Source organism: Meriones unguiculatus, chromosome 1 (assembly GCF_030254825.1).
Source record: "Meriones unguiculatus strain TT.TT164.6M chromosome 1, Bangor_MerUng_6.1, whole genome shotgun sequence".
Classification (NCBI taxonomy): Eukaryota; Metazoa; Chordata; class Mammalia; order Rodentia; family Muridae; genus Meriones; species Meriones unguiculatus.
Genome location: NC_083349.1, coordinates 50,482,857 through 50,509,128, shown reverse-complemented (window position 1 = coordinate 50,509,128; position 26,272 = coordinate 50,482,857). Strand labels below are relative to the sequence as shown.

The 26,272-nt window shown below is 42.4% G+C and overlaps 1 protein-coding gene across 6 annotated transcripts in view; it reads left to right on the top strand.

The window, feature by feature from the left end:
* The window catches only part of Pank1 (pantothenate kinase 1), a 53,017-nt gene that overhangs the window by 6,226 nt on the left and 20,519 nt on the right, over nucleotides 1-26,272 (top strand). For all 6 annotated transcript variants that reach the window (XM_021645427.2, XM_060388522.1, XM_021645428.2 and 3 more), the window contains one exon: nucleotides 23,818-24,170. In XM_021645427.2, the coding sequence (XP_021501102.1) occupies nucleotides 23,818-24,170 (353 nt within the window). The remainder of the gene's footprint in view (nucleotides 1-23,817; nucleotides 24,171-26,272) is intronic.

The following is a 26,272-nucleotide window of genomic DNA, read 5'->3' as shown; positions in this document are numbered from 1 at the left end:
TATTAACACGGGTACAAACTTGATGAAAACTAAATCTGTTAAAAGTTTTAGCTACAACTGTGAAAGTACAAGGCCTAAATTTTTAAAATATTGAGAGTGTACACTTGTACACTTGGACTCTGAATTGACCAAGCAGAAAAGCTAGCATAAAGACAAATGAGGAGAACTTTCTGGTTGGAGCTACAGTGTATAGATAGCCTTTCTTTTCTTCTTTAGTCACAAAGAGCCATTCGAGACAGACAAGACATATGTAGACTAAATTACAAAATGTTAAATGTAAGTAGGAGCTGGCTTTCGGACATGGTCAGACTGCCAGCCCCTCCTCTACTCCTTGATAAGGATTCTAGCCCAGGCTAGCCCAGGCTGGCCTAGAATTCCCTCTGTAGAATGGGCTGATTTTGCCTTGTGACCTTCCAACCTCATCCTCCCAAAGTCTGGGGTTACTACCAAGCCCAGCTTTCGGTTTACCGATTATGTTCTAAATAGATATTTATGTTATAGGTTAAGATTTAAGGCCTGGGATAAGATGGCTCAGCAGGGCTGCCTCCAAGCCTGACAACTAATGACCAGTCACCAGAAACCACATGGAGGAAGGAGAAAACTGACTCTGCCAGTTGTCCTCCAGCTTGTACTTGCCACTGGTCACACACACACACACACACACACAGACACATACACTAAATAAAGGTTTTAAAAACTGTTCCTTTGTCTATGGTTAAAGATCAGCATTCTGTTAAATACGCAAACATGGCCCTCCCCACCCCCAAAGACCAAACACAGGACCATCACTTTCCGCAGAAAAAGACCAATAAGTGAACTTCAGCCTCAGTAAGGTCTGTATTTGTCTTGTGTTGTTACCAGAGATGGAAATAGTGCTGTTAATTCTTAGCAGGAGGAGGGACATTTACAAGTAAGATGAAACCAGCAATGATTTTGGAAAGAGCCATGTCTGTAGTGGAAGTATTAATTTAACTGGCAGGTCTTTTGTGTGTGTGTGTGTGTGTGTGTGTGTGTGTGTGTGTGAATGTTTACAAACTCTGTTGGGAATGATGATTTATACAACTAAACACAGCAGCAGAGAGGCTATAACAGGAGGATTGTCCAGAATTCAAAGGCCAGCTGGGCTACATAGTCAATTTCTGGCCAGCTTGGGCAACTGAGAGAGACTGTCTCTGAAAAAACAAAAACAAAAAGGACAAGAACCAAATAACTACTTCTTCCCCTCCCACCATCAAGGAGTAGAGGAGGGGCTGGCAGTCTGACCATGTCCGAAAGCCAGCTCCTACTTACATTTAACATTTTGTAATTTAGTCTGAACCCAACACACTGTACATGCTAGATAAGAACTCTCTCATAAGCTCTGGCCCCAGCCCTGTTTGATTTTTGTTATATTTAAGAATGTGTGTCTTAGCTTTAATATATATGCCAGGGTTCACCCACCTTGGAACGACAATATTCTATTTCAAATATAGAAACTTCGGTGTACTCAGCGTGACATAGAACATTTGAGTGAAACAAATTTTTTTTTAGATAGTTCAGTTGTGGAGCTTGGTATTGTGTTACTTAATTGACGACATCTTTTAGGTGCCTTGAGTTGAATGCATAGTTATGGATATTATATTCTCCCTGAGAAGGTATCTGAGAGTATTGGATGATTCAGAAGAGTGAGGAAGTGTCATTGTTTAGGGATCGATGTACGAGCTATAATCCTGGCCACTGTGTGATCTCTGCTGTTCAGAGAGAAGGTGGAGAGACTTCTGGCTGACTGCAGGTATCCACAGAGCTGAGCAAGAACCAGAGCTGTGTAGCTTCTGTTCCAGGTTTGCTTTTATGAAAGCACACACACACACACACACACACACACACACACACACACGTGTGTTCTCCATTTTGCAGGTGGGGAGAAGCTCAGAGAAGTGAAGTGACCTGCCTGAAGACATGTAGGTAGTGATTGTCGGGGACCATGATTTAAACCCAAGGCTATCCCCCGCTCCAGATGCCTTTCTCTTCTGTCACAATAAGCCTGTCCTCTCCATTGGGAATAGGAACCAGTTCTGTAAGACTAAAACCAGGCAGGTGTGTGAGGTCCGAGTAGCCTTGGCAGTAAGTTTATCCATGTGTCGGTGGAAGTAACAGTAGCCTCCATTAAGGAGCACTCCACGTCCTAGGTGCCAAGTGCTAAGTGGACTCCTTTATGTGGCGGCCTGCGAAGTGAGGGGTACAGTTGTCTGCAGATGAAGAAACTGAAGGCTCAAGGTTTTGACTCTGCTGAGGAGGACTCTTTGGTGGAGCCCCAAGGGGTAGGTGAAAAGAGCTTTGGAAAGGTCAGGTCAGGTCAGGGTTCAGACTCTGACTCTCCCACATACTAGCAGGTGGACTTGGGTGAAGTCCAAGCTTCTCTGAGGCGCATTTATTAACAGGATTAAACGTGTCCATCCTACCAGCCGGAGAGAGGACCAAAGATGGAAAAACGTGTGTAATGATGTTTTGAATCATTTGAAGACTGGGTTTTGGAGTATTCCCCAATCCCATCTTCAGTCGCCTGCTGAAGAGTGGTTTTCCTAATGCCCTTTGACCTTTCTTGTAAGCAGGCTATATGGCAATCACGTCTTAACTTCATTATTACAATCATAGATTGCCCCATTGCAACTCCTGGAATCAAGCAAGCATGTCATATCTAAGAGTGATGTTGACAACTTAGTGAAAAAGAGAATTGAGTAATTTGTTTTACTGCTGATTTGGTGTCAGGGCAGGATTTTGTTTAATTTTCAACTACTTTTTAAGTTACATTACATCCACATATCACAGTACATGTGTGGGAGAAACAGGACAGCTCTCAGGAGTTAGTTCTGTCCTTCCATCATGTGGGTCCTGGGGATAGAAGTCAGGTCCTCAGACTTGGCAGCAAGTGCTCCTGCCCACTGAGCCATCTAATGGACCCCAACAAAGTTGTTTTAGAAACAGTATCCTATGATCTTGACTGCTACCTCAGCCTTTGAGTGAGGCAGATAAAAATAAAGGAGATGAGAAAGGTTAGAAAGATACCGCCTTTCCTCTGAGGTACATGAATTGAACGAGAGTTTAGAACAGCTGCCTCTAGCTCTTGGGTCGTCGTTTTTAGCCTGTTCCTCAGGAAATTAAAAACTTGCCCTCCAGTCTTTTGGCAGATGACAGATGGAATGGGTGTTTCCAGGTGCATGTCGAGTTTAGCGTTACCACAAGGTTCTCCTGGTGCTCCGGCCTTGATTCTCTGCTGGGACTGAAGCGGCAAGGATTCCAGATACAGGAAGAGTATGTCTGCCTAGACCTGTGAATGGTGGCCAGTTTGGGCACTGCCAGTTACTTTCCTTTATCTCCCAAGGTTGACTGTCCTGGAAAAAGAGACTGGGGTAAACTTGGTCAGTGTGAAGCTTGATGAGAGTCAGCCTCCTTGAAAAATGCTGGCACCCGGTAGCTGTTAGCTATTATTGGTGGTTATATAGAAGTTCTATGGGAAAGCTTTCCACTTCTTTCCATGACTTCTACCCTTTATTCCTTCACAATTTATCTAATCAATCTCCTATATGACAGCCCATTATATATCTTACGATAGCTACGTAAACTTAGTTCTTCCTCTGAATCCTTAGTCCCTAAAGAACTAAGACTAGTCTATACTTTCATCTGCCAAATTCCGCTCACATCACTCAGTGTGGGTGGTGTCGGATTACTAGCCAGTATTGACCCAAGACCCAAAGATGGTTTCCTGGGAGTGATGTAAAAGGGATTAAAAGGCCATTGTGCTTGGTGGCCTTGAACTCAGGTTTAATGATTTCCGTGGGACTCCATAGGGACTCATCTGTTTTATTCCTAAGGGCCAAGTACTGGTATATTTTCAGTTTCATGGGATTTTGAGCTGGGGTGGAATCTGGAGCAGTTGCTTGGCAGTTACTGGGGTCAGCAAAGTCATGCATATACGACAGAAGCTGAATTAGTTGTGTGTTTGCTGTCATGTTTTTCCAAATATGCTTTAAAAGTTCGCGTTTATAGTTTTTGATAGTGGGCGTGGCTATGTTGTCCAGGCTGCCCTTAAACTCTAGATCCTCCAGTGGCAGTCTCTCAAGTACTTGGAGTTGGAGATAAAAATCATCATGTCGGCTTCCAACTACCTGTAGCCCATGAAGATATTTAGATATTTAGATATTCTCTCGCCTGGTGGGAGAGAAGCTGAGGCAAGAGAATTGTGAGCTCCATGTCAGCCAGGGACGCAGAGCAAGACATAAACAGAATCAATAAGTAAACCAAAATAAAAAAATAAGTACCCCCAAACATAATATTAACAAAATATTAAGTTTGGCAAAGGGGATAATCATATTTTATCTTCGGGGAGTGTCCTTTCCCGTATTGAAAGCTTTTTATTTATTTTATTTTATTTTTTGAGATGGAGTTTCATGAGGTCAAAGTACCTTCAAAGTCTCCCTGTAATTACTCTGGGATCACAAGCATGCCTCTCCCCTGGTTGTATCGTAAGCAGTCTCTTGTATCAAACAAGGACTTTGTGCATCGTCGGCAAACACACTGCCACTGAGCTACGTGTCCCGCCCCTTGCCGAAGGTTTTTACTAGGAGAAAAGCCCACCTGAGATTTACTCTTTGAGGCCACTGTGTAGTGCCGTCATAAATTAGACCACAACTGTATCATAAATTGGAATTCTCATAAGCAAGCGAGGAGTCCTGACGGTGTGCTCAAGGCCAGCTCCTGCTGGAGGCAGGCCTCGTATGCAAACACTTCCTTGTAACTTTGCATTCAGCGTCTTTGGCCACGTTGGTTATATTTACATCATGAAAACCGAAAGCAGGAAGCCAGTTATGCTAACTTACCAGTATACCAGTAAAAAGGACACAGACCACAAAACCAGAGAGAAGTAGTCAGTAGTTCCAGTTGAATTGCCGGAGCATTTGATGTGGAGAGCTAGAGGAAAGGTCAGTAGTTTCTGCTTTGCCAAGAGCTTGAGGATGAAAATCAGAAGAGGCTTCACTCTTAGCACAGGCTGACCTCAAGCTGGCTATGTAAACCAGGCTAGACTTGAACTCAAGGTAATCCTCCTGTCTCAGCCCCTTTGGATTGGTTATAAATCCAGACCACCACACCCAGCAGGAATCTTTCTTATTTTTCTTTTCCTTTCTTTTCTTTTCCTTTCTTTTCTTTTTTCTTTTCTTTTCTTTTCTTTTCTTTTCTTTTCTTTTCTTTTCTTTTCTTCTCCTTCCTGCCTTCCTTCCTTCCTTCCTTCCTTCCTTCCTTCCTTCCTTCCTTCCTTCCTTCCTTCCTTCTTTCCTTCTCTTCTCTTCTCTTCTCTTCTCTTCTCTTCTCTTCTCTTCTCTTCTCTTCTCTCTTCTCTCTTCTCTCTTCTCTCTTCTCTTCTTTTTTATTTTGTGATAGGATCTTTTTTTGGCCCAGGCAGTCCAGGAACTCATTATGTAGCTGAAAATGATGGTGAGAAAGTTATTCAAGCCAGGGGTGGGGTAATCCCACCCCTGTAATCCTGCTGTAATCCCAGCAGGCATGCAGAAGGTGAAGACAAAAGGAATTCAAGATCCTTGTCCTCAGTTACAAAGCACATTTGAGGTTGGTCTGGTCAGCATAGTTCCAGGCCAGCCATGCTATAGAACAAGACTCGGCCTCAAAATAAGTGAATAAATAAAATTAATTAATTGGAAAGAAAGAACAAGAGAAAAGCCTTGGCTTTGATTCTTGATTTGAGAGAAAAAAGTATTCTAAAAATACTTGAGGGTCCACTATGGCATGAAGATATAATATGTTTAAGATCATAGTATAAATTATATATATATTTATATCTAATTATATATAATTAACTATAAAGGTTGTAGTCTCTTTCTTCTTGTTAGATTCCTATTCCAAACATGGTTAAGTGGTTGCTTGGACAGTTGGTAGATTAAGGAGGTCAAGGAGGTGTGTGTGTGTGTGTGTGTGTGTGTATGTGTGTACTATGCATGCACTCAGAGTGGCATGGAACATAAAATAAAATGTGTTTCTTCATGCTTGTAGAGATACATACCTGTGTGTCCCAAAGTTTTAGTTCCAGGAAAAGCATAACTTTGGGTTTATTTATACTTATCTTGTGATTCACGGTTGTTGTTTTCAAATGGCTAGAATTATTTTGAGGTCCATGTTCATTGTGATTTAGGAAATGGCAAGTGTTTGCCTTTAAATAGTTGAAAAGAAGGCTTCAGCTGGGCCCCTCAATCTTTGTGAGGTGATTATCGGTTTCTTTGAAGCAGGGTCTTCTTGGTACAGGCTGGCCCTGGGCTTGTGCTGTAGCAGAGGGTGACCTCAGGGACATGGTTCTTTCACCTCTGCTTCCCAAGTGTTGGGGTTAGGCCTGTGAAAGGACATGCAGTGGATGAACTGCTGCTGAAGTGTCAGGGTGCAGAGGCCATAGTGTCTGTATTTCATGTTGATTGTTATGGCAGGTGAGTCGCAGTGTGTTCTAGCCACCCGGAAAGGAAATGTTCCTGTTTGTTTCTATAAATAGCATCAGAGAAGCAAAGTGGAGATGTCTCTGACCAAGAGCCATTCAGATTTTGTCTCAAAGATCACCTGTTGTGACTTTGTCATCTTGAAAGAACATTTGGACAATGCCCGGGGTTTCAGAAACATTTTTTTATTTAGGAAAAATTTAACCATTACTCAAAACTAGGAACCAGAGTGTTAGGGACTGCCGAGTTCTCATCATTCAGATTCTGTAATTATAGCTGATATGAAGTCTTAATTATTTATTTTTCTTTTATTTCAGGCTCTGCTTCTCCTCTATGCACCCTGGATGTTATGAAAGTAAATCTCAGGGATCATATTGTTTCAATTATTGTGGGTTTTTTTTTTTTTTTGGTATCTTTTTCTGAAAGATAACCTCTTTAAAAATGTAACTTGTCATTACCTTAAAATTAGTAATATATTATAGAATGCATAATTAGATAAATGAATTTAGGTATTTAATCACAATACAACTGGTGTCATTTCACTTACAGACCAAGTATTGTGCTGTCCTCAGAGAGCCCCTTTGCTTGCAAGTGTCTCTTGTTGTTTGTATGTGATTGATGTTTAATCATTTATTCATGGTCTGAGATCGGAAACCTCATTCTTGAAATAAAATTGCATCGTACCAAAAAAGCTGCATTGGATCACTCCCAAATCACTAGCCTAGAAGCGATTAGTATTTTCTTCATCATTTCTGTCGAGAGAGAGAGAGAGAGAGAGAGAGAGAGAGAGGGAGAGAGAGAGAGAGAGAGATTAAGCATGAAGAAACAAGTTGTAGTGGAGGCACTTGTCTTTGAATCCCAGCACACTGGAGGCAGAAGGAAGATGATTGCCACAGTTTCAGGCCAGCCTGATCTCCATAGCCAGGTCTAGGCTAGCCAGGACCACTTATGTAGCAAGACCCTATCTCAGAAAGCAGCCCCTGAAACACAGATACACACAGGCACAAATAGGCTGCGGGGGCTGGGGATGTCAGAGTGAGAGAAAGAACAATATTTGTTTTTGGTACGTCTGTAGGGCTGTGCATGTGTGTATGTATGTTCTGGTGTGTGAGCGTGCATGTATGCGTGTGCATACATTAGAGGTCAGAGAACAGCCTTAAGTGTCATTCCTCTTGTTAGCCATATTCTACCTTTTGTGTGAGACAGGGTCTCTCATTCGTGTTCCACAGGTAGGCTAGGCTAGCTGGCCAGTAAGCACCAGGGGTCTGCTTGGCTGCTACTGGTCTCACTATTGTTGGGATTAAAAGCATGTGCCACTACGCCTGGATTTTTCTGTGGGTTCTAGGGATCTAAATTTCATTTCTCATGCTTGTAAAGCAACTGCTTTAGCAACTAAGCCATCTTACCTACTGCCTTTTGAAAATGGTTAATATTTATTTATTTCATTATTGAGACAAGGTCCTGCTATGTAGCCCTCAAACTCACAGAACTCCTCCTGCCTCAGTCTCCCAAGTACTGTAATTTGAGAACTAGCCAGTATGCCAGGCCACAGATAGTAATTAAAAAACAAAACAAAACAAAACAAAAAAAACAAAAAACTGTGCTTCCTCCTTTTCTCCAAGGCCACCAGAACAAGGCCAGGGAAATAGACAGATGAGCTAGCTATCTTGAAAATCGTTAGATTACAGAGCTGAGTTTAGGCCTGGAATCTGGAGTTCCTGGATTGCTGAATTTTATGGAATTTGCCGCACTGGTCTTTAGATACTATGAGTATGTTTCAAAACCAAGTACAAAAGCAGACAGGGAAAGTGAATACTTAGTGATGCTCCATTTGTTAAGAATTCCCAGGAACTAAACCAGTTATACCCCATTCATCTCTTTTCTGTGTAACTGTCAGACCCAATTTGTTTTTGTCAATTTTATGAAAATATGCTTCAAAGGCATGTTATACATTCCTGCCTTTCTTGACAGAATAAGTATCATCTAGCATATTTTATTAATTTATCATCAATAGCACTTTTATACTGAATTTTACTACAGGAAGTCTAAGATAATAGTGCATAAGTTATTTGAATTAGTTCATTCCATGGGTATTTGTTGTATAGAGTCATGTACACTTTGTAACCTTGAAGGGCTCAAATATTTCATTCAAAATCTTTAATTTTGTTATTGTTGGCGATGGTTTGGGGCTACCTTTCAGATGGGGAGAGTGCTTGCCTAGCCTTCTCTACATGGTGAATTCCAGGATAGCCAGGGATACATAGACCCTGTTGCAAAACAAAAGCAAAAACAAACAACACCAACCAGACAACAACAGCAAAAACCCTAATTAATGATAACATCCTGCCAGTGCAGGGCACATTAGCTGCCTGCTGTGGTTCTGCTGCTGGCTTGGATGGGTCTTCAGAGGCCTGTGGTGAGCATCTTCTGAATTGTTATCAACAGACCGGCAGTCTTATTGGCCTGTAGATGAATGTCAGCAATAAAGAAGTGGCACATGCTCTGGCCCACCACTCGAGCACATGTGGACCAGTTTCAGCTACATTTTAGTCAAGGTTTAGGCATTTCTATGTCGCATGCTCTCACTTTGGCCTAGGTCAGTTACCTAAGAAGTAAATGTATAACCCTGCCAGCCCTTGGATAATGCTCTGTTAGCATTTGAGCACTTGCTGAAAAGGTTTGGATTACTTTTGTTTGATTTTGATATTTATCATAAGCAGAGTGTAGAGTTGATGAATATTTTTATCATTTGGCTTTTTATGGAAGACTTTCTGTAAACCTTTCTATGCCACTGAATCAATTCTGAGTCAAATTTCTAAGGAAAAAAAAAGGCTGTTCAAAAACATTTATAATTTGCACTTGTGTAAATTGGGGTTCTGTTTATATTCTATAAGGCAATAGAGCACTCAAATGGGTTGCCAGGCACGGGACCTCATACCTCTAATTGCAGTGTGAGACACTGAGGTAGGGGGATTGCTGTTGGGTTTGAGCCCTGTCTGGTTTAAAGAGTGAGACCTTGTCTCAAATAAACAAACCAAATAAATAAGTGCTGGAATTCATGAAAATAGAGCTGTTCCAGGAGACAATTTTTTGCCTTTATTTTGTTCAAAACAATATCATTATTCTTATTAACTACTGTACTAGTTACTTTTGTTCCTGTGATAAAATATCAGCACCAAAAGCCACTTAAGGAAGAAAATTTCTTTTGGCTCTCGGTTTCAGAGTAATAGAGTCCACAAGGGCACACTGGCTGGAGGGGAAGCCTGTGTGGTAACGTTTTGATCCATACTCAGGATGCAGACAAAGACAGGAAGTGGGCGAGGCTCTAGACCTTCACCACCAGTCAGTTTATTTCTCATTCAAAGCCCAGAAATTAACTTTAACTGTTGTGGTATGATTTGTAAATTTATGCAAGGAGGCATGCTTTGATCTGTCTTATGTGTACTTCAGAGATAAGGTGCAACAAAAGAATTCCAAAGCAAAAGAATTTGAAAAAATTTCCCCTTTTTGTTGTCTCTTTCTTTATTTGACATGGAGTGTCCTGTAGCACCAGCACTGGCCTCAAATTCAAGATCTTCTTGCAGCAGCCTTTGAAGTACTTGAATTAAAGATGTCCAATGCTATGCTCAGCAGGAAGCACTTTTTTCTTTTCTCTCTCTCTCTCTCTCTCTCTCTCTCTATATATATATATATATATTTATCTTATGTTTTATATATATATATATATTTCCCCTTCCTTCCTTCCTTCCTTCCTTCCTTCCTTCCTTCCTTCCTTCCTTCCTTCCTTCCTTCCTCTGTCTCTTTCTTTTCTTTCTTTCTTTTTTTTAAGACAGGGTTTCTTGTAACTCAGCCTGGCTTTGAACTCAATAGTCAGTCAAAGATGATCTTAAGCTTTGATCTTCCTGCCCTACATGTACCACCATGTTCTGGTTTTCTGGTTTTTTGGTGTATTTTTTTTTTTTTTTTTTTAGTGCAGTGACTTGAAACTGGGACCTCATGCATGCTAGATAAGCACTGTACCAAACTGAACCATATCTCTATCCCTGAAAACCCCTTTTCTCTTTTCTTTTTTTTCACTTTTTAAAATTTTTATTTTTTCATATTAATTACAGTTTATTCCCTTCCTTCCTTCCTTCCTTCCTTCCTTCCTTCCTTCCTTCCTTCCTTTTCCTTTCTTTCTTTCTTTCTTTCTTTCTTTCTTTCTTTCTTTCTTTCTTTCTTTCATGTGTGTAGGTCTTTACACACATGTAAAGACACACACATGTGTGTGTGTCAAAGTCTTTACATAGCTGTGGCTTTCCTGGAGCTCACAGAAATTCACCTACATAAACCCTGTCACAAAAACAAGCAAAGTAAACATGACTTTGAAGGGTGGAGTAGAGAGTTATCTAGCAGGTACAAGGCTCTGGATTCAATGCTTAATACAGAAAGGAACAATCAAAGCTTAAAAATTAGACCCCTCATTTATCTTACACTTCCAAGTGTAAGATAAATGAGCATCTCTCATTTCTTATTCTTCCCAGCATTTGGCTGCTCAAAAGTTTTTGCAAGAGCAGGCATAGTGGCACACACCTTTAATCTTGCCACTTTTTCTGTTGCTTTTCATTATATGAATATATCACATGTTATTTATTCATGCTCATGAGTTGGTGGGCGTTTCAGTTGTTTCCATTTGGGAGATTAAAATGGCTCTATGAGCGCTCTTGTTTGTCCTCACTAACACTTGATGCTTTTCCTGTCCCCTTTTTAAATTACCCTCCCACTGGGTTTGAAATGCTCTTTTGTTGTTAATGCTGTTGCTGTTGCTATTGTTTGGTTTTATTGGCTTTTCTCGGAGCTGAACATCTTACGTCCTTGTTGCTAGCTAGAACCCTTAAACTCTTCAGACATTAACTTCCTATGATTTATAAGTTTTGTAAGTTTGAGTCCTATGTCTAGTTAAATTATGTTTCTGCCATGGCTTAATAGTGCTGGACTTTGCTTGGTGGTCACTAGCTTTAAGAGGCTAACCTACAAAGTATTGAAGAACTGTTTTAATTAAATAGCAGTTGAGTCTCAGATGTTTGGATTTTTTCTTTCTTCTAGCCTATTCTTAATCAGTCCTTTTGGATTAGAAACAGTGTAAGTGACAAGGGGAACATATGCCTTAGTATGTCTAAACTTTGCTTCCCCTGTCTAACAAAGCAAGCAAAAACCCTGTTCAGTGGGTAGGTGAATAAAAACGTATTTGTTCTCAAGCCATATGAGATGCATGTTTCTGACTGCGTCTTTCAGCTTGCATTGCCACAAGAGCAGTTGATACACTCTTCCTTCTCCCTGTCACCACAGCCAAGCTTTAAAGATTGACTAGACTTCCATAACTGAGGCAGAAAGAAATGAATGAAACTCACTTCTGGTAGACCAATTCTGCCTGGTGGTGCTGCCTAGCACTGCTGGAGTCCTCCCAACGCCTCTTTAATTAGTCACCCTGTGACATTAAATTATCAGTAGCATCCCTAGAGGAAGCCAGCATGCCCTGGTGGCTTGTCCAGACAGAAAGCTAAACCTCTTGGTGGTTTAAACTGGGATTTGTCTAAGCAGTAATGAGATTACCATCTTGAGCTCTAGCACACAGGGCATTGGAGAGCTTGACAGACATCTGCCCGGGTGGACTCTGGTCAGCTCTGGGTGGTGATGTGGCTTTGTCACAAGTGTCCGGTGAACATGTCCCTTGGTACATCCAGGTGTGGTCAAAACAACGGGATTTTATTTTTCTTTTTTCATTCAGAAACTATTTCTAATTAAGAAAGTGGGTCGTTATGGGACATTTCCTGGGGAGACATGAGGCAAACATCATTATCCAGAGATAGAGGATCAACCACAGGCCCAACAATGATGTGAACCAACTGTAGCATAGTGATCCAGTGCAGTTTATTGAGGTTACTCAGAGGCGGCTGTATCTTTAGAGGACCCATCAGGAAGGAGTGAAGACGTGTGAAAGCTGCATCCCTGAACACTGTATCGTCGGTGCAGAAGCGTCTCCTCTCTGCCCGTGAATAATTGCTGCATCTGTAGCCTTGGCAAGGGGTCTTGTGAATCTTTTAGTTTCGTGAACTCCCACAGTCTCAAGAGGCCCCTTCTTCCCTCTAGGGAGGGCTTCAATGTGGAGGGAAGAGCTGCACAGCCTGGTGTCTGTCATTAAAGGGAGGTTGGTACTCTTGTTCTGTTGCCTCGAAATTGGGCAGAACTGGCAGCTTCTTGGTGAGAAATAACGGCGGCGGCTGCAGCTGTCTGCGGCTGTTTTCTACATTCTCCTTCCAGACAGCCTGAGAATGTTAATGGAGAATAGGAATTGAATTTAGTCTGCCTCCCCCATTTCTCTCCTATAGACTTGGAGCAGGAACGCAGGGCTTGACAGACAGTGGTGAAGACAAGGTCACTGGAGCAACGGCTGTTTTCTTCTGTGGCTAGTCTCTTCCTTGACTTCTGTCGTAAGGGTGGCATGGAGAGGCTCTAGGGCCTTGGGAGTAAAAGCTGCTCTTTCTGAGCACTTGTTTTGTTTGAGTCTCGGTAGCCCATGCTAGCCTCAAAGAACACACATTGATTTCCCTCAGTGTTATCCTCCACAGTGTGAGGATTACAGGTGTGAACCACCATGACCAACCGAGAAATGTTTCTTAAACTTTCGAGTTTGGTATTTTTGGATCATCTCCAGCTCCATCTTGCTTCTGTCTGGTCCAAATCTAAGCTGAATCTGTTTACTGGCTCTTGCAGAAGGGAGCCTTGGTTCATGGGTTCCTTTGTCCCTGCAAGAACATCTTGCTTTTTAAACCCTGACCTCAAAACATCGTTGTTTATTTGTTTGTTTTTTAAATATTGACATTTTAGTTTGTTTTGGTTTCATATGCTGCTTATCTGTGTTAAGGTCAGCCACCTGGGCTGCAAAGAAAAGAACTGTTTGCAACTGCATGCCCTAAATACTTGACTGAGTACGGTTGGTTGCCAGACCTGGCTTTGCCATGAAGGAATACATTCTTACCTCTAGAATGGTAGTCACTGAGAGAGAGGAGGCATCAAGGGAGTTTAATTATAAGGTTTGTTCTAAACTGCAGCCCTGGGGTTAGTCAAGCGTGGAATGATGTCCAGGACTTCAAAATTTGGATTTAAAATGTGAAAGTCACCTGTAGTGCTCATGGAGCAAGTTGTTCATGAAGAATCTTACTAAGACGCCATCAGATGCGTCCCGAGAACTGTGGTGCCTGCTGGGTCACTGCGGTGCGTTGCCCTCAGCTGTCAGCGGCGGGGCTCTGTCCTCGGAGTTGTCAGAAGAGGCAGCTTGATCACACGCCAGCTTGATCACACGCCAGCTTCTCACTTAAGATGTGCTCCAGCTATTTATACCACTCATCTGGATTCAGCTAGTGTAGCAGTTCTGAGCTTGACTGAAGGGGCCCCTTGTTGAAAGCATTTCCTGGGCACTGCTCCAGTCCCATGGAACCCAAATCTCTAGGTGATAGCTTGGCATTCTGCACTCTTTGTTTTATGTTTAATGGCACCGGCATTGAACACAGGCAAGCCTCGTGTGTTGTGGGCAAGTACCCTTCCACTGAACCACATGGATAGCCTGGCAGTCTGTATTTTAGCCTATGCCTTAGGTGTTCTGTTTTGGCTTTATTGTTGTTTTTGTTTCACAGTTTGGTAAAATTGAGAAACCACATTGGTTGAACACAGCTAGTCATTTTTAAAGTAACTGAAATTAGGGCTGGCTGATGGCTCAGCCAGCAGAGTGAGGTGTCTGTCTGTGCAAGCCTGGCAACTTGTGTTCAGTCCCTAGAATCCATAGTAAGAAGAGAGAATGGCTTGGCTTCTCCATAGTTGTCTTCTGACCTCTACATATGTCACAGCTCCAAAAGTACCCTCTGACCTTCACACATCTGCTGTCTGACTCCCCTAAAACTGTCCTTTGGCCTCTACACATGTGCTGTCACTCCCCCAGAGCTGTCCTCCGATCTTCACACGTGTGCCATCACATGACATTATTGCCTCCCTATACATACACTCAGAATAAATTCTCACTTTCAAGTCTAGTTGCGCCAAAAACAAGGGTCGCGATTACTCTAAGGAATTTTGATTGTAAATAAGCCACAGAGACATGGTTTAAATTCCAAGTGCACAGTAGATTCTGGTGTGGCGGTTTGTTCTGTGGCTGAGGTTAAATATACAGCCCAGTGTGAAGAGGCCAGCTTTTGTGTACCCCAGGTCCATCTGCCTTTGTCCCTTACGTTAAGAAAAAGTAAAAGGAAAATGTGTTTTGTGATTATGTAGAAATGTGATTAATGTAGAAATGAGTGTATGAACTGCCTGCCATTACATTTCCTTCAACCTAAAGATTCATGATTTTTGCCTAGTGTGTTGGCACATACTTTTAATCCTGGCACCCAAGAGGCAGAGGCATGTCTAAGACCTAAGACCGTGTACATGGTAGGTATGTACTTTTCCACTGTGCTGTATCCTCAGCACACAATTTTATTATTCACTTGGCTCCCTCTCTTTCGTTTTTTACTTGTAGAAGTCTTGTTCATAATTGAACTGGGTTACCAGTCTTGTGTGTGAAGCAGTCACCTACGTGTGCTGAACCACCTCCACAGCCTCTAGCATGATTCTAACCCCCAGCAGCTTTGAAAGAATTATTACTGTGCAAGGTTGTTGAGTCAGACACATGCCCAAAGGAGTAATTGCTCATACAGGTATCTAATTTACAATCAGGAAGAAAACAGTCGAGCTGTATTCTTAGGTGTTAAGTGTCATTCATTGGTCAATTACATCATTGTGTGAGCATGGAGAAATTTATACAAAGTAAGATGGCTGTATCACTGACCAAAAATTTGTGCTACTGACTGTGGGAAGACACTTAAATCTCTGTGGCCATACACACACGATTGAAAATACATAAAAAGGCAAGTCCACTGAAGGGTGACAGGGACTCCACTGCAGCCCATCTTCACTCTGAGACCCAGGTGACAGAGCAATCTAGGTCTTGCTGTTTTGGCAAGGGGCCCTGTGGAGTTTCCAACCATCTATCTGAGTGCCCTTTTGCCTGGAAAGAACACACACTCACAACTCAGTAGCCTGATTAGGAACATTGCCCAGGTGAGTTATCAAATGGCAGGGATTGCTTTGTGATGCCTTTGGGCCTGAAAGGAAAAGACCAGAATTATCTGGTCAGTAGTCCAATTGACTGCTGCCATGTGCCCTTCTGCAAACCAAGGTGTTTGTCATGCAGACGAACTATATCCAGATCTTCTTCGAAGGAGATTGTTGCAGTGTCCTGGCTAGTCTGGATGATGCCTAATTAGGGCTCTGAATTAGGCGACATAATGTCGTTTATACATCAGCTTGGGTGTGACCCCTATTGATGTAGAGACTTCTAAACAAAAGGCGAGCTGTTTGTTCTTCATGTTCCTCCCATTGTATTGTAACATATCAAAACGAAGACTGGAAAAGTCAGTCCACACTGCTCTGCTGTTTAGAACTCAGAAGGGATCAAGAAATCCCGCTAGGCTCTCGGGGGGGCCCCAAGCGGAGAATGTCCCTTTGGGGCCATGAGGGAGGACTTCGCCACTGCTTTTCCTCTCTTCTCCCTGGCTCTCTCACGCCCGATCTCCCTTTGAAGCCGTATCTGTTAGATAACAATGACAGGAGGCTATTGTTTCGAGAGGAGTTAACCAACGCTCACTTGAAACTAAGCTGCTTAAATCTGGATTAGAGAAATAACATCCAAGTTTTCCAACCAGGCCAGGCTGAGGGCCAGTAAGGTGGCTGGGTTTTGTAAAAATCACCTGCCTCCCAAGCATGGGGAGCTAAGTTTGATCCCAGGATCCCATGGTGGAAGAAGAGAACCAACCCCCCAAAGTAGTCTTCTGACCTCCACAGGCTCTTTGGCACTTGTGCGCCTGCACTCACGCGTGTACACACGCAACACTAAATAAGATAATACATGAAACAGAACAAGTTGAACTGACAAGTTAGTGATTCCCTCCGTGGTAGCAATGCCTTAACTCTTATGCACAGGGAACAACCTGAAATAACCTGGCGTTGAGCTCTTAGCCAGTCATTTTGTTGCTCTGTCTTCCTGGCCCTGTCCTGGTCTTGAAATGGCCAGTCTACTCTTTACTGTTTTGTTTCTGGTTCCCTCAGACTTTTACCTACCAATACAACTTTCTTTGCTTTGGCCACCGGGATGCTTCCTCTGTTCCCCAGAATGAAATAAAGAACAGAAAGTAAAGTCAGGCTGGGGTAGAGGGCTTGCTTAGCAAGTTCAAGGCTCGGGAATTGTCTCCCCCCCCCCAACACACTCCTCATCCCCTCCACCATGGGAGAAAATTTTGTCCTTTGACAAAAAACACTGGAGAATTTTCCCTTCATCTTTGCTGCTTTCTGGCTTAGAGAATGCAAGTTTTCAGCAATCTTGAGCAGTTTTCCTGATTGTGTGGGTTCAGGCTCATGGCTTTCTTGGTTGTACAGCTTTCTTTTCTTTTTTATTACATTCTTATTTTTTTATATTAATTACACTTTATTTACTTTGTATTCTAGCTGTAGGCCCCTCCCTCATTCCCTCCCAATACCACCCTCCCTCCTTCATCTCCTCCCATGCCCCTCTCTAAGTCTACTGATGGGGGGGGTCCTCCTCCCCTTTACAGCTTTCTTAAAAGGAACTTGTTTCATATCTCTTTAATTCTAGTCACTTTCCACATCCATACAGCAAATCTCTGCTTTTTCTCCTAATACCCTCCTTCCTTGTGCTTGCTGTGTGTCATGCTAGTTTTGTTTCCTCCAAGCTTGTCTATTGACTTAATGGATGCCATTTTTAATCAGTCTGGCTTTGCTGATAGATGGCATTATAAGCTTCTCTGCTCCTTCCCCCACCCCATTCTTATCTAAGGGCTAAACTCAAAACAACAACAACAAAAAAACCCTCCTCCTTAACTCAGCGGTTCTCTTCCTGTATGTCTTGACCCCTCTAGGGGAATCCAATGACCCTTTCACAGAGATTGCATATCATATATTCTGCATATCAGATTCATATTATGTATTATGATTCATAATAGTTTCAAAGTTACAGTTAGGAGGTAGCAATGAGCATAATTTTATGTTCGGGTGTCTTTGCAACATGAGGAACTGTATTAAAGGGTCACAGCATTAGGAAGGCGAGACCCTCCTTAAGAAGGTTCTTAAGAAGAACTGCCTTATCTCTTCTTGCCAGCAGACATCTTAACTTATAATGAGGATATGTATAGTGAGAATGAGGTGGAAAGTGCTAAGTATTAATTGACCTTTTTCACGGGGAGCCTTTTTTAGTTTTGGTTTACATCAGGTGGTTTTTCCCTGCTCGATAGATCTGACTTTTAGCCATTAAGCAAGACAGGCAGACTTTTGTATTAATAATACACCTTCAAAATGCCTTTTCCTTCTTCAACCAAAACTGTATGGCACAAGCTGAGCGTGCTCAGAGGCATTTTAACCCTTCAGACAGTTACTCCCTGACAATAGAGGTAGACAAGGCCCAAAGTGTGTCCACTGAAATTCACTCCTCCTTCTTGAATTATGCCCTTAAACTGAGCACGCTCAAGAATGTGCCCACCCCTAAAGTGGTTTGCTTATTAGACAGGGGCCAGTGCCCCATGCATTGATTTTTTTTTTTAAAGTGTTTTGTTTTTTTGTTGTTTTGAGGATGGCCATGAATTTCTGATGCCCTGTGCTCCACCACCCAGGTTTCCACTCTCACTCCTTGGCATGTTTCAGCTTTGCATTCCACTGAGTGTGGTTACTGACCACATCCTCTTAGCTTTCTGTTAGCAAACCAGAAAATTATTTTCAGACTTCATCCTCTGTCACCTTTAAAGATATAGCCAGTGGTACCCTGGAAGAACCAACACATGCCACTGACATTTGACTTTCAAACTCAGTAGGTCAGATTCATCCTTGAGGTGTATTCATTATCTCCCACTCAGATTATCACAGGTAATTGTTATACCAAGTGTTTGCCAATCTCCCAGATCTGCTACTTACTCTTTGGGGCCTGTTCTTTCACCTCATAGTGTTATTACACTTGAGCTTAGTGACAACAGACTAGGTCCTATTGAGGCAGCTCATAATACCCAGCTCTCCCTGCCTTAGAGAACAAAGGTTTATTTACTTATGTTGTCAAAAGGCAGAATCACAACAGTTGACATTATTGATTTTTTAAAAACATACTTATTTACTTTGTGTCAGTATGTATGTGTGCATGTCAGGGCACACACACAGAGGTCTGAGGTTGCTTCTCTCTTTTACTGTGTGGGCTCCAGGGATCTCATTCAGGCTTAGCAGTAGGCATCTTCACCCATTGACCCTTTTTGACAATATCAAGGTTATTGAGCTTAATTGGCTTTTTTTTTTTTTTTTTTTTTTTTTTTTCAGTTTGAAAATCTAGCGGTCTAGGTGCCAACCAAAGGTGCTTGGTACAGGCAGAAAAGGCCTTGAAAGGAGACACAGTAAAATGTAAATAAATTTATCTTTCAAAGTAATTTCCTTTATGGCAGAGAAAGGAAAACAGTAGAAATATAACTGATAATTTAACATCAAGTCATTTCTTCTGTTGTTGTTTTTGTTTTGTTTTGTTTTCTCAGGATCTCACTTATAATCCTAGAACTCACTAAGTAGGCTAGGCTCGCCTACAACTTGTAGCAATCCTCCTGTCTCTGCATCCAAGGCTAGGATTATAGGTGTGGACCGCTCATAGCTAGGTTCCTTGTGTAGGGATTAGGGTGAAGGTACTTCAAAATGTCTTGCTTGCAGAAGTTGGCTTGTTTGGAGTTGGGTGGAGTTCCTGTTACTTTTCTAATTCAGATTTATCAGAAGGCCAGACCAGTAGCTGAGTTTCAGATGAGTGTAAATGACTCCATGTAGATTGTTAGCCTAGACTTTTGGGGAGTCGGGTCAGGGAAGAGTCCAAACAGTGGCCTCTTGTAATGTGTATTTAATGCTTGGTTATAGGAGTGTGCTTGTGAAATTTGAACGTGGTCTCCTATTGTTGATCACTCTGATTTCTTATTTTTAGCCTCCTCCTCCTCATCCTGGAATTTAGCCCAGGGCCTTGCACATGTTACAGCAGCCCTTAGTTTTGTTTTGTTTTGTTGTGACATCCTGTTTGGGAAGGAAGAGTACGGGGTGAATGCTGGCATTCTGTGTCTAGATGGGCATGGTTTTTGGTAGGCCCAGTAGCTCAGCTGACTTTCTCTCCATAGCTCTGGACATCCATCTGTGATGTGTGTGGGGTATTGGCAGCTGCAGAGTATTTTCTTCCTTCTTCCTTCCCTTTCTCTCCTATCTCCATCAACAGTGTGTCTGTAAGGGAAGCTTAGGCTTAAGCAGATCTTGCTATCAGGAAGAGGAACACAAGTGAACACATGCCTGGAAAGACAGTGCAGTGTGAGCAGGAGGGCATTGCTGTGTTACAATGCTTGGAAACAAAAGCCAAGCACAGTGGGCAGCCTTGGCTGTGAGGAAGGGGTCTGAGGCAGGAGGTTTAAAAGTTTCAGATCAGCCTGCGCTACATTTCAGATTAGCCTGGGCTACAGGACAAGACCACCCATTCTCTTAAAAAAAATGATGTGAAATAGGTAAATAAAACCAATTTCTTCTGTCCCTCATCTTCTATCCTCTACTCCCCATTGTCCTAGAGATAGAACCTAGGGCCTTCTTTGTTCATTTTAGGCTGTACTGTGGTCCTGAGCTAGAGCCTCAGTCTCCCCTTCCTGACTCATTTCCCCCATTCTCAGGTCCGAAGTTCCCTTACTGCTTAAATTAATACAATTCCTCCAGCCCTTATTCTCTTTTCCCTTAGCCCAAACTGTTGATAAAACATTGTACTAGATTTTTATAACTCTATACTTTTTTTTTCCTTTTGTTTTGACACTTTGCCAACAGAAGCTTTGGCATGGTTCAAAGAAAAGTGAAACTTCCAAACAACTTGCAGAATGTTGAGGCATCTCTGGCTGTGCCTTAAAAGTCAGTCATTTTCAGTTGCCTGTATTTAGCAGCAAGCTTTAACCAAATAGAAGGTGATGAGGAGCCTCATTGCTCTGCAGGTTGAATTCATTGGCCGGGGCACTTCTGGGTTACCGGTGTAGAACTAGTATGCTCTCTAGGTTTTCTGTAGTTTGTTCTGACTGCACAACGCTGTTGTTGTTTCTCTTTCCCACTGTTGCTGAATTCTTTCAACTGCTGCATGCATGGAAAGTCCCTAGGTTACATAGCCTTCTCTTTCCCCCTGTGGAGCGCCTACCAGAGCAGCCACTCCTCCTGCCATCTCTGTCACGGGAGCCAACCTAGGGTCTCAGGAACCTTTCTGCAGGCTCACATCCATGCACAGAGGATGTGAGTTCTTTCTCGTCCTTCCGCTCTTCTTCCCTTCTTTTTTGTTCTTTTAAAAAACCGGGTGGAAAAGGCTGTAGCTCCATTAGTAGAGTGCTTGCCCAGCATGTACAAAGACCTCGGTTCAATCTCCTCTACCACATAAATTGGCCATGTGGCACATTCCTGTACTCCAAGCTGGAGAGTCAGGAAGGTCAAGATGATCCTCAGACACATGTTGAGTTTGAGGCCATCCTGGGCTACATAAGACCCTGTGTCAAAGCAAAATGTAAAATAGAGATAAACATCTGCAGTTACGTCCCTGTATACACTGCCCCAATCTTTTAATTTTCTCATTAATGGAAGTATGGGGAAATTAATTCCAGTGAGATCATGTTTAGAGCTGTCTAGTGTTCCTAGTTTAGAAGTCATACTCTTAGTTTCTTCGACTAAGGGCATACCATTGGTTTATAGTTTGTCTTAATAGTTGTGTTAATCTGCTCATTCTACTTTTTAGTTTTACTTTTTGTAATTATGCACATAATTTTGTAATTATGTGTCTGCATGTACACATGCATGCTCGAATGCCTGAGGAGGCCACCAGAGGCTTCAGATCCCTCTGGAGCTGGAGTTACAGACAGTTGTGAGCCACCCAGCATAAGTTGTGGGAACAGAAGAAGAGTAGCATGTACAATTAACCCATCACTGAGCCATCTCTTTATCCCTAATTAGACCATTCTCACGGATACTCTAATGAACAGCCTTATATGTATTTCTTGATACTTAAAAGAATTTGTTTTTTTTTTTTTGTTTTGTTTTGTTTTGTTTTGTTTTGTTGAAGCAGGGTCTCATTTTGTAGCGTAAGCTGTCCTGTCTGCCTCAGTTTCCTAGATGTGAAGATTACAGACATTTACACACATGAACCCACGTGTGAATTAAAGCCTTTCTTTCCCTGTAATGTGCTTTTAGGTTTTTTGCTTGCTTGTTTGTTTTTTGTTTTGTTTTGTTTTTGAAGAGTCTCTACATAGCTCTGGCTGTCCTGGAACTCATTACATAGACAAGGCTAGCTTTGAACTCATAGAGATCACCTGCCTCTGCCTCTCCAGTGCTAGGATTAAATGCATGTGCCACCACACCTGGCTACTTTTAGTTTTATTTAACACCTGTTCTCCAAAACTGTTATCCTCAAAATGCTGCAGAAGATCCCTTCCTCATGTGCTCAACTCTGATGAGAACTAGTGGCTTGCTCGGGCATCTGCAAGCTCACCAGACTCTATTTCAGTGGACTGCACTGAAAAAGTCTCCTGGCAGCACTTGTAGTTGGGGAATCTGTGATTTTCTTCCTTCCTTCCTTCCTTCCTTCCTTCCTTCCTTCCTTCCTTCCTTCCTTCCTTCCTTCCTTCCTTCCTTCCTTTCTTTCTTTCTTTCTTCTTTTTTTTCTGTATGTGCTAAAAGGTTTCATGAAGTTTAAGGCAGAAGGGCACTGGAGACCATCCTAACTTGCTCATTCCCTGCGTAGACAACAAGGCTGAGACCCAGACAGGTTGAAGAGAGAGCTGCTTCTGACTGCTGCTCTAGGGAGCAGTTGGCTTCACCTCTCACATCCTGCTGCTTCTATGCTAAGCACCATGCAGGACTGGATTTTAGACACTGGACCAGCAAGTATCATCTTCGCGCTAAATTTTCTAATAAGGTCATACAGTTTCCATTTCTCTTACCACCTTCTGGGACAACCAGGATGCCCAGCCCAAGCAAGTTCACTGGGCTGGAGAAATTTGATTTGAAAACTTTTGTAAAGACAATAGCATCTTTGTCAGCTTGCTATTAGTGGAATTTATTTCTCTTAAATTCTAAAGGACTTGGTCTACCTTCCCTTCTCCTTTCCCCTCCCTCCGGCCCTCCCTCCCTTCCTTCCTTCCTTCCTTCCTTCCTTCCTTCCTTCCTTCCTTCCTTCCTTCCTCCTTCCTTCCTTCCTTCCTTCCTTCCTTCCTTCCTTCCTTTCCACTGTGTAGCCCAAGATAACAATGAACTTCTGAGCCTCCCTCCAGGGTCTGGGATTACAGACCCGTGTCACTCTGCTGGTTGGTGATGCTAGGATCAAATTTAGGGCTTTGTGTATGCTACATTGAAAACCTCTCCAAATGAGAGACATCGCAAGCCCTGTGATTCTGAGTATTGGGGGAAATCACTGTTTATTAGCTGTTGACTGGTTGATTTAAGTCATGAATGATACAACAATGAGGTTTAGGAAAGACTTTGTGTACAGGGACATTTTTCCTTCATACCTTTCCCTCAAACTCCTAAGTAGAAAAACATGTTGGTTCTACATCCAGAAAAATTACCTTGTATAGATACCAATATATACAGTTTGACAAGGGTTTATATAGATCTGTAGGGCTGAAAAAAAAAAAAAAAAAGAAAAGAAAACATTTCAAAGAAGCCTTTTGTGTTCTCTAAATCGGTCTGTCTTGTCTCTCCTCTCCTCCTTCCTTTTCTCCCTTCTGCTCCTGTTTTCCTTTGAGACTGAGTCTCACTTGTAGCTCAGGCTGGGCTTTAACCTGCAATCCTCCTGCCTCAGCTTCTGTTTGTTGATACAACAGCTATGTACCACCATGCCTGGGTCAGGAACTCATCCATTAATTTGGCTAAGATTTCTATAAAATAACATTTAGAGCATGATCCATGCCAAAAAGTAAAATGTCTTTAAACACTGGAATTGTACTGTCCTTGATGAGGTACTTGAGTCCCAAAAGCACAGCTGAGGCTGGTTTAGGATTCTGCAGAATCCTATGCTGTCTTCCTTGATTCTGAGTGGCTGTGGGTACTACAGGCACTCTGTCTTATTTTAGATTTGTGTAGTTGACGTAAAGGAAATATAACAGGGAATGCATTTTCTCATTGAATATCCAAACACAGCACCTGCTTTTCATATATCAAATCCCACATCCTCATCCTTTTCTCTGTCCCCCAGCATTCCCGTGGTTTGGTATGGATATTGGTGGAACCCTGGTTAAGCTGGTTTACTTTGAACCGAAGGATATCACGGCAGAAGAAGAACAGGAAGAAGTAGAGAACCTGAAGAGCATCCGGAAGTATTTGACTTCTAACACTGCCTATGGCAAAACTGGGATCCGAGACGTCCACCTGGAACTGAAAAACCTGACAATGTGTGGGCGCAGAGGGAACCTGCACTTCATCCGCTTCCCCACCTGTGCCATGCACATGTTCATCCAGATGGGCAGCGAGAAGAACTTCTCCAGCCTCCACACCACTCTCTGTGCCACGGGAGGCGGGGCTTTCAAGTTTGAAGAGGACTTCAGAATGGTAGGTTGGGCTTGCCCTCCTTAGAACAGCCAAGCTTCTCACACGACCACAGTCTGGCTATCTCATACTAAAACTGGACCATTAACCTTGGGCCTGGGATGTGTCTGTGCCGTGTTGTATTTTCCTCACCTTTTGATAACAAATATATGACTTATTTCATAGGGTTCCAAGAAAGGTTAAATGAGGAAATATGTCCCTGCTCTGACTGTTATTATCATCACTTCTGTAGTGCAGGCTGGCCCTAGGTAGGCAGAGGGTAGCTTGCCAGAGTGGTTATCTTTGACTACATAGTGAGTTTAGGGCCTCAATTTCATCATCTGCAGAACAGTGGGGAGATGGAAAAGGGCAACCAGGACAAAAGGACTATACGTAATAACAGTATTCTTTCACTGTGTGAAGAAAATAAAGCATGCTGATCCTTTAGAGGCTTTTGTATTGCAATGCCTGCTGGGTAAGATCTGGGCTTGGACTCCATTTTAATTCAGAAGAAGGCTGATTTTGTGTGGGCGTGTGATAAGTTCCTTAAGCCCTCTAGTACATGCTCTCTTGTCTGTGCACTGGAGAACCTAAAGTGAACCAACATGACCTGGTAGAGTTTTGCAACCTCTGTCATATCTCCATCTCTCCTAGGGTTTAATCATGTCCTAGGAGAAAGAGTTACTCAATTACTCAATCTGTGTTGGCCATGAGCAAGTATGTTTCTTAAGGTTCTGAGCTGAGAAAGGTCATACAGTCCTTTAGGCAGTTCTCGGAGACTAATGAACAGACCAGAGCAGGGAGCAAGTCTGGAGTATTTGCTAAGCTCTTGGCTAAGCTGTTTCCATCACTCTTGGACCAGGGGCTGTCTTCTAATTCCACAATAAGTGTTGGCCAGTGTGAAGACAAAATTGAGAAAGATGTCTTTCTCTGTGCTGTTTGAATAAGTGACATGCTGGGATCCAAAGTCTGTGAGGATGGATTGCCTCTCCTGCCTTCTTTCTGTGCAGCCATTCTTCCACTCAACAAATAATTTACCAGGTCCCTTCTATGTGCCAAGTAGTATTATGTACAAAAAAATATCCTGACCACTTTGGTAGTCAGACATCAGGTAAAGAAATGAATATGCAGTGTGTGTGTGTGTGTGTGTGTGTGTGTGTGTGTGTGTGAGAGAGAGAGAGAGAGAGAGAGAGAAAGAGAAACAGGCAAAATAAGAGGGATAGGGAGTGTTGGAAGGTCTCTGTGTGATGAGGTAATATTGAAACAGAAACCTGGAGAAGTAATAAATACCAGATGATGTAGGTGTTTTAGTCAAATGGATCAGGAAGTTAAGGCACGTAGGTATCCAGAATCCAAGCTCCTGGGTATTGTAGATTAGAAAGTTGAAGATTTAGGAAGGGTCAATATATACTCTAAGGAAGTGGTTCTTAACCTGTGAGTAGTGACCCCTTTTGGGGGTCATATCAGATATCTACATTACAGTTCATAACAGTAGCAAAATTACAGTCATGAGGTAGCAATGAAATGATTTTATGGTTGAGGGTCACTGCATATGAGGAACTGTATTAAAGGGTCACAGCATTAGGAAGGTTGAGAAGCACAGATCTAGGTGCTACAGGGATGGCTGTCTGTTAAGCGTGCTTGCTACTCAATCATGAGAAGCAGAATTTGGAGTCAAACACCCACACTGGGCAGTACATAACCACCTGTAACTCCAGATCCAGAAAATTCAGCACCCTCTTCTGGCCACACACACACACACACACACACACACACACACACACACACGAGAAAACACAGATAGACACAGAAATAAAGCAAAATAAAATATATAATACCCTCTATATTAAGCAGTTTGACCAACAGCAAAGCACATGTGTGTAAACTCATGTTATTGTGTAGAATCCACCGCTTTTGTCATTTCAGAACTCACATTACCAGGGCTAAATAAAAGCTCATGGGCTGACGCTGAGTAGTTAGAAACTATTAATTGTGGTGATATATCCTAGATACCTATAGTAAATGAACTTGCATTTTCAGGAAGTGTTAATTGTTCCTTCTCCAACTTAGAATAATCAGAAAAGGCTGTAACTGATGAGATAACAATTAGACCCTTTTATACAATA